Here is a 13975-nt window from a genome sequence, read left to right as displayed (position 1 = left end):
AGGTGGTCTGTTCTTAAAGACTCCTGGCTCCCAAGTCCTACTGTATAAGGGGGAGCTGCATAAACTCTTGGCCTCATTTTCTCAGGGTGCATGCACAGTGGGAATAATGAGCTTGCTTCTCACAGAGTAAACAATTGAAGAATGTGGGGCCCTAACACTTCGGGAGACATCCTGAAATCTCTGAGAAGACACCATGTTTTTGAAAGAGCAGAAGTCTCTATCAGTGATGTTATCCTACTACAGTCTTGGTTTGTGTTCAGGGAAACAGAGCTAAAACATGTTACAACACTTGCCCTACCACACCCAGTATGTGTCAGGTACACAGAAAGGTCACGCACAGTGAGCTCATTCTCTGAAACAGAGGTCATAGACTGGGGGCCCCGGGGAGAAGAGGGTGGGCGCAGGCCTCCAGGGTCGGGTAAGGGGCAGGCATCTAATGCTGGAGACCAGAAAGTGTCAAGCCAAATCATTAGACAGCTGCTGCTGTACTTTCAACATGAGGTCCAGGGGACGCAAACCCCGGTTTCGTAAACCTTCATGTCCTGTCAGCAGATAAATTCCCAGCTGTAAGGTCAGTAAGAGTGTTCCAGACAGGAAGGGTGGGGGACAAACTCCTTCAAAGTTAGAACCTATCTGGAGAGAAATGATAGCTTCAGTCGTGGCAACAGTAAGAGAACGAGTGCCCGGCCAGATGTCAGCTGGCCAGGGGATGCTTAGGGCCTGCAAAAGACAGAGGCGGCTTTGGAGCAAAGCGACCCAAATCAGTACTCACCGTGAGAGTGACGTCGGACCTCAGCTTGGTTTGGAGGATGATTGCATTCGGGTTGAAACTCAACCTCTGCCTTTCAGTTCCGAGCCTAAACTGAGCCCTCAGAGTGACGCACAGGGCGAGGCGGGGCCTGCTGCAGCTCCCGCCCCGCTCCACAGGATGATCGCCCTGAACCAGCGAGTCTGGGCTGAGGTCCTGTGGTGCTCGCTCCCTAGTGGTGCTTGGCTTCCCCAGGCTGGTTAACTTAGCCCACAGCCTGTGATACAGACCAAACGCCCTATGTGCCCTATGTACGCGGCAGGGGATGACAGGTCTACTGCTCCGGAATGTCACTTCTTGATTAACAATATAAGCAGCAATGGTGGGCGCCCTTCACCAGTACACTCCCTAAATAGCCTTTGAAGGCCTGAAGCTAATGAAAGGTTATAATCCCGGATTCCAAACACCTAAAACTGTATATTATATAAATATTTAAGAACAGTCTAACAGAATACAAATTGTACTAAACCATTGTACATTATACAGTTTCATGATTGAAAACTTCAAAGAATGGATTTGAAACTATTGAATAAAATGTGTGAATGCATAAATTGATATTGCTATTCTAGACTGAAAGAAGAAAGCCAAGTTATAGAGTGACTGATGCAGTTTTTTACCATATTTAAAAAAACATGTGGAAATCCAAGTTTTCCTAAAGCCACAGACCAACTAAGATAACCACTCTGGTCGTCGGGCTTGGGCTTGGGTGGAGGAGTGATGGTGACCAGTGTTTGAGGAACAGAGGACCCAGCTGAGAGGACAAGAGCTGAGCAAAGATTCAGTGCTGTATTCAGCCACACAGAGGTGATAACTGGGAATCTCAAAAGAGGGAGCTCTCCCTTTAACTGTGGTGTCAGCCAGAGAAGGTGCCGCCCTCCGCCTTCCCACTTAGGGTGTTCCACACAATGGACTTGTTTTCATTTTCCTTTTACTTCCATCAAATAGAGCCTGAGAAGTAAAACAATGCCCAACGCTAACATTTTATAATTCCCCAAAAAAATCTTGTTAGAATTCTTCTTAATGAAAATATATCCTAAATTTCACTTCCTGTTTATAGCTAGAATTGTCCTTTCTTTGGGAGAAGTTAGGTACTTCAGTCCTACTTTTCACTGAGTTATTTTCCTCCTGATAAAAATAGCACAGACTTGGTTGGGACATACTCCAATAGGCATGAACCCCGGCTCGGAGCTCCCAGAATTAGGCAGCTGTGACTTCTTCAGTGAAAAGTGGGAGGAGGGAAGGGTTTCTGTGCTGCAGATGAGTCAGAATAGTAACTCTCTCCAGAAACTCTCAGCCAGGGAGAAAGGGGCTCCCAGCTCAGAAAGGAGCAAGCATGTTCCTTACTGCCTCCTTTGCCAGGGAATGCTGTGCCTGTCATGTTCTTTGAGGCTTGTCCTCTGTCTGAGTGTGATTTTCAGATCATATGGTGTTTTCATTTCCTGGCAGTGCCGATTCAATACTTAAATACTAGGCCTTGCTCCACCCTGGGCATCAATTCTTTGGCCTCAAAGCTGAGCATCTTCATTTTGGACAAATTCTCCATTGATACACAGGTAACCTAAGACAGAGTCGTTAAACAGTTGGGAGCTTGTATGAAAAGCAGGGCATCAACCTCACCCTAGACTTTCTGAATCAGAAATCTCATTTACTTTAGTAACTCCCAATGATCCAATTGCATATAAAAATAACATGGAATGCACTGCCAAACATTGGTTACTTATACATTACTCTACATAATATTTTTAAATCAGCTACAATTATATTATGAATACTAATTTTAAAATAGACTTTCCTTTAAAATCAGAATTTAGCCTTGTCTTAAGCAAAAGTATTACTATGATTATGAACTTAATGTGCCACTTTGTAGTATATGTATAATTATTAAAATAAAAATGTTTCCTATCTACCTGAGTCATCTGACAAACCACATGATACCCAGGGGATTCTAACTCTGAACATCAGAATTAATCCAGTTCCTGGCACAGATTATGGAGAAGAAAAACAGGAACTGTGGTACCAAAGTTAAGAGAACATAACCCATGCACAAAGCATTTCCCCAATGGCTGCTTTCCTTTTGTTGATCTCCTCCCTTTCAGATTGAGGAAAACATTGCTTGCAGCTTCTTCTGTTTACAGACAAGTTGCTGCTGAAGAACAAACCATCAGTGACCTAAACCAAACTCTCTGTTCAATTAGAGAGTTCTCCTGCCTCTCAATCTTTAGTGGATACTTGCCACTTGACAGCTGATGGTATATTCAATAATCTTTAGCATACTGCCAATTTTCCATTTCAACAGTGTGTCTCCCAAAACTAGAATGTAGAAAAATTATATATCTTTTGTAGAAAGATAGAGTCATGTTTTGTTACATTGACCGGTCAAATATGTTATACTCAGAGAATTCAGAGAAGGCTGGGGTTAAGAGTGCTTGCTGCTCTTCCAGGACACCTGAGTTCAGTTCCTAGTACACACACAGGGCAATTTACCATTGTCTAAAACAGCAGGCCCAGGGGATCCAACACCTTCTTCTGGCTTCTGAGGGCACCTACTCACATGGCACATACCCACACATAGACATACACATCACATAAATAAAAATAAATCTTTTGTTGCTGTTAAGATGAACTTGGAAATAAGCAGCATGAGGAGGCTTCTAACCATAAGGACAGCAGTTCTACAGGAAGGTTTTGACAGCAACAGTTTCTGGTATCAGCCCTAACTGAGGTAAATGCTGAGCTGTGGTTGTAGCAGGATTTAGGCAGAGAAGCTCCATGTGCTGTTATACAATACTCCAGGCAACAAAGCCTGAGTCTCCTTCTGCTGGATTCCTGTGAGTTGCCTATGAGCTGCTTACTGTCCCTGAAGAAATTCTTTTCTATCCTAAACTAGACAGGGTGGATTCTAATCAGAAATAACTTTGACTATTATATCTTAGTAGCACATTCTTCTACTGAGATATTCTATAGAAGCCATTTTGATGGTCCAAATAGTTGTCAGAAAACTTCCAGCAATAAAACTGGATGACAAATTATACATCACAATTATTGTCATATTGACTCTAATCAGAGTCTATATAATGTCTACAATTTCATTAGTGCTCATTATCAATTTATTAAAAACTGAATTTTTAGTGTTCAACATTTTGCAGGAACTATTTTGAGTTAGATCTATCTAAATTACATAAGAGTTTTGGATCTTTTAAGCCTATAATTACATGGCAGATAGGATATTGCTTACAGAGATAATCACTCACTTTGTTAGGACAAATTCTGTTTTGGAGTAGGCAGGAACATTCTATAAACACATCACTAGCATAAAATCCAATATGTATTTATTTCTGAATACCAATAAAATCAATAATTATACAGTCATTAGTTATTTTAACTGTCATGTTGAATGTGTTCATAATCAAGCAAACTAGGACTAAACCTCAAAGCCTCCTCTATCTGCCATTTGGTCATGACTTCTCTGTTTCGGGATATTTTCTTTCTTATATGTACTATGGTAATTACACAGGAAAAGTCTTCACTTATCTCACACCAATACCCCTGCTTTTTTCATCAAGGCCTGAGATTCTATTACTGAGTTGTAGCCCTTTCAATAAGGTATCAAAAGAAATAAGAGAATGCCTATGTGGCAGTTTGAATGATAAATGTCGTCCCTAGGCTACTGTGCTTGGATCCTTGGTCGCCAGTTGGTGGTGCTGTTTAGAGAGGTTTGGGAGGCACAGCCTTGCCGGAGGAAGCTGCATGCTTCACATGCAGCCAGTCCACTCATTTGCTTGGGGACTGATGTTGAAGATGTGTTCTCTCAGCTTGCTACCATCTCTCTCCACTCTGATGGACTCTTTCCCTCTGTCACTGAAAGTCCAAATGAATTCTTCCTTCTTTGAGTTCCTTAGTCATCATATCTGATCACAGCAATAGAAGGTAACTAATACAACTTAAAACCTAAGAATTAAGGTTGTGAGAGAGGTTGGAGAGAACAATTAAACCCTGTAAAATCTATATTCTTCCAAGTTTACCTTTAAACACTAAAACAAAAAAGATGTGGTCAAAATGCCTCCAGTTTCCCTCTGTTTCTAAAGATAGAACATGTTTATTGACCACTTAACCTCAGAAAGGTGGGCTTGTAGCTTCTTGTGTGAAAAACAAACAAACAAAAAAACCTGATGGAAAAGGCCTCTCAGCTCACATACCTATTCTAGAAAAAAAAACTAGGTGTTGTGTTCTGCTCACTAGTACTGAGTATCCAACAGTTGCAGTTAACAATAATTCTGGAACCTTCAAATGACTTCACTAAATACCATGGGTTTGCTAATGAATTAGATCATATTTTAAAGGCATAATTTAGACATAAGTTAAATACAGGTCCCAATTACATAAAAATTAAGACTTGAAAAATCTTCTCCAGCACCTTAACAACAAATACTGAGGACTGACCACAGTGAGCAGGTTTCCCAGGAGTTGGCAGCTGTCCAGCCCTAGTGCAGTACTTCATAATTTTATTTCATTTCCCCCTTTGCAGCAGCCATTACAACAGAGATTGCATTCATCTTCTGCTGAGTTCAGTTATACTAAGGAAATACACGGCAAAGAGTAAATCCAAACTTCGGGCTGTTAGACCGAAGAAACAGTACCTCTTTGGTGAGCAGCAGTGTTGTGGGGTCCCCAGTATCAGCAACAAAGGTGAAAACAGTGCAGCTCTAAAACAGCAAAGCATCCCTGTGTTTAAGAGTCACTATCTTCCAATGTTATTTGCCATTTTTACTGGCTGGTAGAAAAGAGATTTGAAAAGGTCTATAGATACACTTGAGATCTTAAATTTGGGTGGTAATGGTCCCAGTCTAATTTTACAGGCTCAACATCTTTTCACTGACTCTTGGATTGAGTACCTTGAGGATTCTGAACACAATAAAATATCAACCACTCATGAAACAAATGGTATAAATGTAAAAATTAACAGATTTCATGGGGTAATCATAAGTTTTAAAGAACAGGTACTTAAATGAAATACTGTGTGGAGAAATCTGAAATAGCATAAGGTTTCAGATAATCTTGTATATAACTGATCACACACAGAGTTGCAATAGGACCAACAAAAATTTTTCTCTTATTTGTGGACTTGAAAGGTGATGTTTCAGTGATTCCTTTATAAGCTGCAAAGCTCAAAAGTGTTAATATTGCAAGAAAATACTCTATTGTTTGGGGAGCTCATCAAGGTTACCTAAATTCTCTGAGCTATTGTTTCCTAAGGAGTAGAGGAAAAATAATATAAGGTTCTGAGAGGGTTTTATAACATAATTATACACAACACTTAGCAGAGAACCTGGTGTGATGAATGACTATGAGAGATATTTTAGTCACTTTTTAAATAATTAGGAGAACAGAACAAAAGTTCACTCACACTATATGCAAAAGCCCAAGACTATCTACAGATATTTATTATAATAATACCTATTGAACACATTACATGGCAGTGATAAATTAATATATTTTAAATCATTCAAATCATTTCAAGTGGCTAAATCCAGGATGGGAGAGATGGATCAGTGGGTACAAGCTCTTATTGCTCTTGAACAGGACCTGTGTTCATTTCCCACTCATGTAATTCCAGTTCCAGGGGTTCCAACCCTCTTGCCTCAGAGGGCACCTGCACTTGTATGGTGCACAAAAGCTTAAACAGGACCTAACACACACATAAATAAAATATTCTTAAAGAAGCTACATCCTCTCTCCCAACATAGAAATAATATGATACCCAATAAGTTTTCATATGTCATGCCTTCCAATCAGATGTCAAAACAAATAAGCAAGCAGCTATGTGGCTGTCTGGATGACAAATGCCTCCTGTAGGCTCTAGTACTTGAACACTAGCTTACCAATTGTGGTTTAGGGAGTTTTAGGAGATGCAGCCTTGTTAAAGAAAGGATGACACTGAAGGCTGGGGTCCTGGGGTGTATGTGTGTTTGTTACTTTCCCTCTTGGCCCCACTGACTGATGCCTTCCTTGTAGAGCAGAGAGGATCAAAGGCTTTCTTGAATTCAGAAATGACCTACCTTGGTGGCTGTAGCAGCTCCACCAGCATGGTTTTTGGAAGGCTGACTGCTCCCCAAAATTGCTGTTTTTTTCTTGGAAACAGAAATTATTAATTTCAGTGGGAGGGAACACCTTAACAGTGTGCAAATTATCATACCACTAAAAACACTTTATTAAACAACAGTCAGATTAATACACTAAACACACACACACAAAGTAAACAATCATTCATAATTTTGCCTGAAGAGTATATCATATTGAACCATAAAGCCTTTCCAAAAATGTCACCCCCTGTGTAGTGGCTATGTCCTTTTTTTATGGTTCGACAGAGCATGTGTAATAAGCGACACAACCTCTATGGAGGGTGATTTTAGTAATAAATCTTAAAGACACAATTATACTTAGAAAATGTCTTAGAAAAATAAAAGCAAGAACTTTTCAATTAAAATGTGAACTACTATAACATCAAGAAACTGAAAACAGTATACACAATACTTAGGAATGTTGAGTACTTATGATGTGCTAAACACATACTCACTGCCATCCACAAATGGAAGAAAACTGAGATAAATATGGTAGGAAAAAATACATATGAACAAGACACTATTCACACATATCTGGAGTGTTTTAAAAAGTTATAAGATAAGACATATACAGACAAAATAAAATGCAGCGCTATTTTACATACAGTGTTTCAAGAGTAGGTGTCTTGTGTCTTACACCAGTATCTTGATTGAAGTGCTGGCTATACAGACCTGCACATACAATAACAGGGCCAGAACAATGTATACATAATGGATAAATACCAGTTCCCTAGGACTGATATTGTACTATGGATATATCATCAATATCAATATATAATAAATATGGATATAGTAATCAACACATGCCATATTTACAACTTCCTGTGAATCTATAATTATTCTGAAATCAAATGTTTTAAACGTGTTAGGGAAAGACATGGAAAGTATAATAAAGATATTAGCCAAGTATTTATAAGCAAAAAGCACAGTGCCTGTGATGAAAATTAAAGCAAGTACAGTTAAGAACTGATTAGATGTCACAGAAGAAAAGACCTGGAGACGGGCAACAGAAAACATCCCAAAAGACCCCAGAGAGCAAAAGGGCCAGAAGAAAGTTATAAGGAGCATGTGGGTGTTAGTGAGGGAAACCAAGCTGCTAGCTTACATGTAACTGCCAACTTCCAAGGAAAGGTGTAGAAACAAAGTACTTAAAAAATATGGCCAAAATATTTCCAAATGTTATGAAAACTATAACCCTAACAATCCAACAATTTTAATAAATCCCAAAGAAGGGTTGGATATTGTGACAATGCACTATTATGAAAATACTTCTTACATTATGAGAGACTGGAACTTTTGCTGGACCGCACAACCAGAGGTCACCTTGAAGTCACTTAAGACTATAGACTGCTATCCTATTGTATACTCTGCCTTTAAAAGGACAATGTTACAACCAACTTTACTTGTCTTGGATTTCCAGGTTATCAACGTTTATTATCCAAACTAAGGTATAGCTGTAATCTTAAATTATGTACTCTTCCATGCCCTGACGCAGAGTAATGCATATGTGTCAATTGCTGAAGGCAGCAAATACAGAGGTAGAAAGCAACTGCCTAAAATGCACCATAGAGGTTGAACACGTTAATGGACATTGGCTGATGAACAATGATGTTTGTAGCACTGTCTGTTGTCAGGAACAGTTGGGGTAAGTTGGATCCAGTGACTTAGTCCCTTATGAAGCTGTTAAAGATTTCTGTGAAGTATCCTGTTCCTTCTCCCATGGGATACTTACTGTGCTGTTCAATAAAGACAGAGCAAAGCCCTTTGTTAGGGACAGAAACACACAGTGAAAGACCACACAGACACAGATTCACAAGACAGCCTTTAGGCAGGCACAGATTCAGACTCATGCATCAGAGCGAAGAGGGAAGGCATAGAGAGCATGGAAAGGAAAATTCAAACCTGGACCACTCTTGGTTAAATGACTCCAAGAAGTTCTTCTATTTTTTCTTTAATAAAACACTGATGTATTATTGGTAACTTGAGTTAATCACTATTGCAGTTAATTCATGCAGAGTATAAAATAAAGGAACAAGCAGATCTGTAGCTAGAGTTTTCCTGCCTTGCCCACAGTCAGGACAAATCTTTGTCACCTGCCAGTCCCACAGCCCCTCAGACCCAACCAAGTAAACACAGAGAATTATATTGCTTACAAACTGTATGGCCGTGGCAGGTTTCTTGCTAACTGTTCTTATAGGTTAAATCAATCCATTTCCATAAATCTATATCTTGCTATGTGGCTCATGGCTTACCAGCATCTTCACATGCTGTTTGTCATGGCGGCTGGCAGTGTCTCCTTCCGCCTTCCTGTTCTCTCTTTTCTCCTCTCTGTTAGTCCCACCTATACTTCCTGCCTAGCCACTGGCCAATCAGTGTTTTATTCATTGACCAATCAGAGCAATTTGACATACAGACCATCCCACAGCACTTCCCCTTTTCTTTTCTTTTCTTTTTTTTCTTTTCTTTTCCTTTCTTTCCTTTCCTTTCCTTTTCTTTTCTTTTTTTTCTTTTCTTTTCCTTTCTTTCCTTTCCTTTCCTTTCCTTTTCCTTTCCTTTTCTTTTCTTTTCTTTCCTTTCCTTTTTAAAAGAGGAAGGCTTTAACTTTTACACATCTCCAAAGCCAGCTTGGTATATTTGGAAATTTGGGCGTAGCTTCTCTTACTACTTCCTGCTGGAGGGGGCGCTGTATCTTATGGGGACACAAAGAAAATTTTAGGATTATGGAGTAGTCCGTGAGGGTGTATCATCTGAGCCAGTTGCTTTGAAATGGTTCTGGATGTTGGATCATCTGCGTCATGGTGTCATTGGAGACCTTTCAGGGGGTCTTGGCTGGTCAAACCTGATGTATCTTAATCTGGAACAAATCCATAACCTCTGACTTTCTATGGAAACAAAAGCAGAGCCTCCTTTCCAAAGTAACATATACTTACATCCAAAGTTTGAAGTCAAGGTACCTTTAAAATATACATTTTGTCATAACTCAACAGCTTTTGCATCAAATGTTTTTCTTCAGTTACGAATATCAAAGAGAACAAAATCCAGATTCTCTGTGTGGTAGCCATCTTTACGTGGCTTATTTTTTATTTTACCTTGAGCCTATTGCTTTAAACTGCAGCATTCTAAGACTGAAATGGCGCTGTGGCTGCTGGCTCCGCCTACTTCAGCTTCCCAACATGGCAGTGGTATGTTTACCACCAGCTCTGGGAGCTATCTTGGGTCTATGCTTTTATCCAAGCAACCTTTTTTATTTTGTACTAGCAAAGGCTAAATTCACCACGCAGCTTAATGTGCCACTTGTAGAGGCCTCATTCCTGCCATACTGCAGGTCAAGCGCACACGCCAGGAACCCGCCATAGTAGCTCAAACACACAGGCTGCCGCTAATTTGAAAGAGACAACTAGGAACTGTTTTTAGCTCTGTTTTAGAATCTTTTTACTCAGGTTTTAGGTGTAAACTCTTGCCAACACATTGGGTGCCAAATGTAGATGTAACCAACTGTTGTATTAAATAAGAAACACAGAACCAATGCAAAGAAGAAAGCCAATAGATCAGATCTAAGAGCCTTACCCGCCTGCTGTAGCTAGCCTGTTGAGCCAAGAGACCTCTCCGGAAAAGAGCTACTTCCTGTCTGTTTGTCTTTATATAGACTTTCTGTTCTGCCTTCTCATTGGTTGAAAAACCAACCACATGACTGCCTAGTCACTAGACGAGCACTAGACATTGTACAGCCCTCCAGGTCTTCTATGGTATTGAGATTAAAGGCGTGTGTCTCCAATGCTGGCTGTATCCTTGAACACACAGAGATCTACCTAGCTCCGCCTACCAAGTTCTGGGATTAAAGGCGTGCACCACCAACGTCCAGCTTTTGCTATGGCTCTAATAGCTCTGACCCCCGGGCAACTTTATTTATTAACATACAATTAAAATCACATTTCAGTACAAATAAAATACCACCATACAGATCTTCAAGTTTATATCCCCCAAACACCCAGTAACGATGCCATCTGCCTCATGCAAGGAATGTACCTTCCCCCAACCCAGCAATTCTCTTTTCTTTGTCCACATAGAGTGAAGAGGAGTGTATGAGGCCACTGGCCTGCCTTTCTACTTAAGACACAGAAAACAGTCTAGAGTCTTCAAGGGGGTGGGATGACGACTCTAGCTCACAATGATTTACACAAGATAATATGATGTTACATGTAACAGCTTTGAGTACACAAACTTTTGTGTCTGAATGACTGTGGAAATTTTTAAAGGTTTAACTTGGAAGCTAGCATGCACAAATAACTGCTAGAATGGATTTGGATTCCTGTTTCTTGAACTACCTTAAGAAACTGTAACAAGGGCTGGAGAGATGGCTCAGAGGTTAAGAGCACTGACTGATCTTCCAGAGGTCCTGAGTTCAATTCCCAGCAACCACAACCACCTGTATTGAGATCTGGTGCCCTCTTCTGGCCTTCAGGGACACATGCAGGCAGAACACTGTATACATAATAAATAAATAAATCTTTACAATAAGGAAGAAAGGGAGGAAGGGAGAAAGGAGAGAGAGAGAGAGAGAGAGAGAGAGAGAGAGAGAGAGAGAGAGAGAGAGAGAGAGAGTAACACACCATCTGAATATCCTCAAAGGTAAAACAAATGCTTATCTTCCTAACATACAAATAGTAACTGAAACTGCCCAAGTTACCCAGATTCATATCTGGGTAAACAGAGGAGCAGATAATAATCTTAGTGAAAATAACTGAGGGGAGAGATAAACTGTTTTATAGTATGAAGACAGTGGGAAATGGCTTTCAAATTATGTCAACAATGGAAATTATCTTAGATTATTGTTGAATTTTATTGTTCTGAAGTCACCCATTTCTTGTTTCATACCTCTAAGCATTACAATGCACCCTAAAAACAATATGAAACAGCATTGTTCAGATTTCCATCTTTTATTTTTTAATTTGCATTTAACCCATGCATTTTAATTAATAGCATATTAGACTTCGTGGAACATGATTTATAAGCTCTGGCTAAAATATGTAGCTTTTGGTGTGTTTGTTAAACCAGTTCCATACTTAAGAGTCACTCCATTAAATGACAATCATGTATTACAACATGAAAACATATTATTTGGAAACATTATCCAGAGAAAAGATACCTTTTTAAAGGGCAGGCAGATTCCTCAGCACCAGAAATTATAGTACTTTAATTATTATTCACAAAAATTTTGTACAGCATGTAAATGCTCTGCAAATAAGTACAAGTTACTTTTATTATAAAAGAGTATGAATATGTGCTATTGCAATTGTAACACAGTAAATGGGATATTCTGATTGGGGAAAGTATTGATAAATGTTGTAAGGAGCAAGCCTAATGAATAACTCCTAATGCTATGTAGAAATTTTAAGTGAAAAATGTGCCCTGTTTCATATTCCAATGACACACACTCTGGCAACACCTCTGGCAGGGTTTTGTTCTATTTTTTTTTGTTGTTGTTGTTTTGGTTTTCTTCTTTGTTTTGTTTATTACTTAGTTCCTGTTCAGCATCTCTAGGTAGAAATATGCAAGGTGGTCCAGTCTCATCTTCTGGTCTAGAGGCAGCTGAGCTGCCAAGGAGTCTGAAGAATGCTATCCAAGCTGTCCCTATATTCTAACTCAGCAAGGAGGGAGGGCTCTGCCTGCACCATAGAACTCCAACTCCTTTGTATGATAGAGTACAGTGAAGAAAGAGAAGAATGAAGAGATATAGAAACAAATTACAAAAAGATGACAACAGTAATATGAAAGTCTATGGAGTGCAGTCTTTGTATTTTGAGGTACAATTATTTTTTAATTAATTTAAAGAATTTTGAGAATTTTATGCATGAATACTGTACTTATATAATTTCCCCTCCCCTTCTCCTCTCATGCCTCCCATCATAAATAAATAAGCATATATACACACTGTGATGTCTATTCTTGGTTGTCAACTTGACTACATCTGGAATTAAATATAATCCAAAAATGGAGGGCACACCTGTAAGGGAATTTTACTTAATTTGAATTAGGTAGATCCATTTCTAATCTGGATCTCTGAGGCAGAAAGACACATTCTTTTAATCCAGATCTTGAGGCAGGAAGATATACCTTTAATCTGGGCCACACTTTCTGCTGGAAGTTATATAAGGACATGGAAGAAGGAAGCTTTGCTTGCTTGCTCTAGCCCTACTAGCAAGTCCATTGCTTCACTGACATTTAAACCTACTTCTTCAAGATTCCAGCATCTACCTAGACAAGCTGATACATCCAGCCTCGTGGACTGAGCAACTTCTTGATTCTTGGACTTTCTGTTCACAGCCAGCCATTGTTGAATTAGCTGGACTACATCCTATAAATCATTCTAATAAATCTACTTTCTATATGTATATAGAGACATTCATTCTATAAGTTCTGTTATGCTAGAGAACCCTGATTAACACATACACACACACACACACACACACATAGATATATATTCATACAGATGTATACATACTTACATACAAACATATATAGTCACACACATGTATACATACATACAAATATAAAACCTGCTGAGTCCACTTAGTGTGGGTGTATACCTGTTTAGTACTGACCACTTAGAATTGGATAATCTGTCAAACAGCTCATCCCTGGAGAAGAGTAATTCTCTCTCTTTCAGTAGGTATTAATTGTCCATAGTTCATCATCTGAGGTGGGACCTTGTGAGGTTTCCCCCATATATATTGGCATATGTCTTAGTTAGACTTTCTATTGCTGTGTTAAAACACCATGGCCAAAAGCAACTTGGGAAGGAAAGGGTTTATTTTAGTTTACAACTCTCTGCTCATACTGTATCACTGAGGGAAGTCAGGACTGGAACTCAAGGTAGGAACCTCGAGACAGGAACTGAAACAGAGACAATGGAAGAATGCCGCACACAGCTTGCTCCTCATGGCTTGCTCAGCCTGCTTTCTTACATAATGAAGGTCCACTTGTCTAGGGTTGGTCCCACTCACGGTGGAGTGGGACCTCAGACATCAATCATTCATCAAGAAGTCAA

General features: G+C 39.5%; 1 protein-coding gene across 10 annotated transcripts in view; it reads right to left on the bottom strand.

Moving 5' to 3' along the window:
* Cast (calpastatin) overlaps positions 1–13975 on the bottom strand; it is a 101336-nt gene that overhangs the window by 68295 nt on the left and 19066 nt on the right. For 4 of the 10 annotated variants that reach the window (XM_037211097.1, XM_028894009.2, XM_028894012.2 and 1 more), the window contains exon 3: positions 6865–6936. The exons of 3 other annotated variants lie outside the window; for them this stretch is intronic. In XM_037211097.1, coding sequence (XP_037066992.1) covers positions 6865–6936 — 72 coding nt within the window. Of the gene's footprint in view, positions 1–772; positions 872–6864; positions 6937–7532; positions 7552–13975 lie in introns of those variants that run through there. 3 more of the 10 variants (XM_037211098.1, XM_028894018.2, XM_028894017.2) reach the window with 3 other exon arrangements.

This window comes from Peromyscus leucopus, chromosome 15 (genome assembly GCF_004664715.2).
Source record: "Peromyscus leucopus breed LL Stock chromosome 15, UCI_PerLeu_2.1, whole genome shotgun sequence".
NCBI lineage: Eukaryota > Metazoa > Chordata > Mammalia > Rodentia > Cricetidae > Peromyscus > Peromyscus leucopus.
Note: the sequence above shows the minus strand (reverse complement) of the source record. Positions and strands in the feature narration are given on the sequence as shown.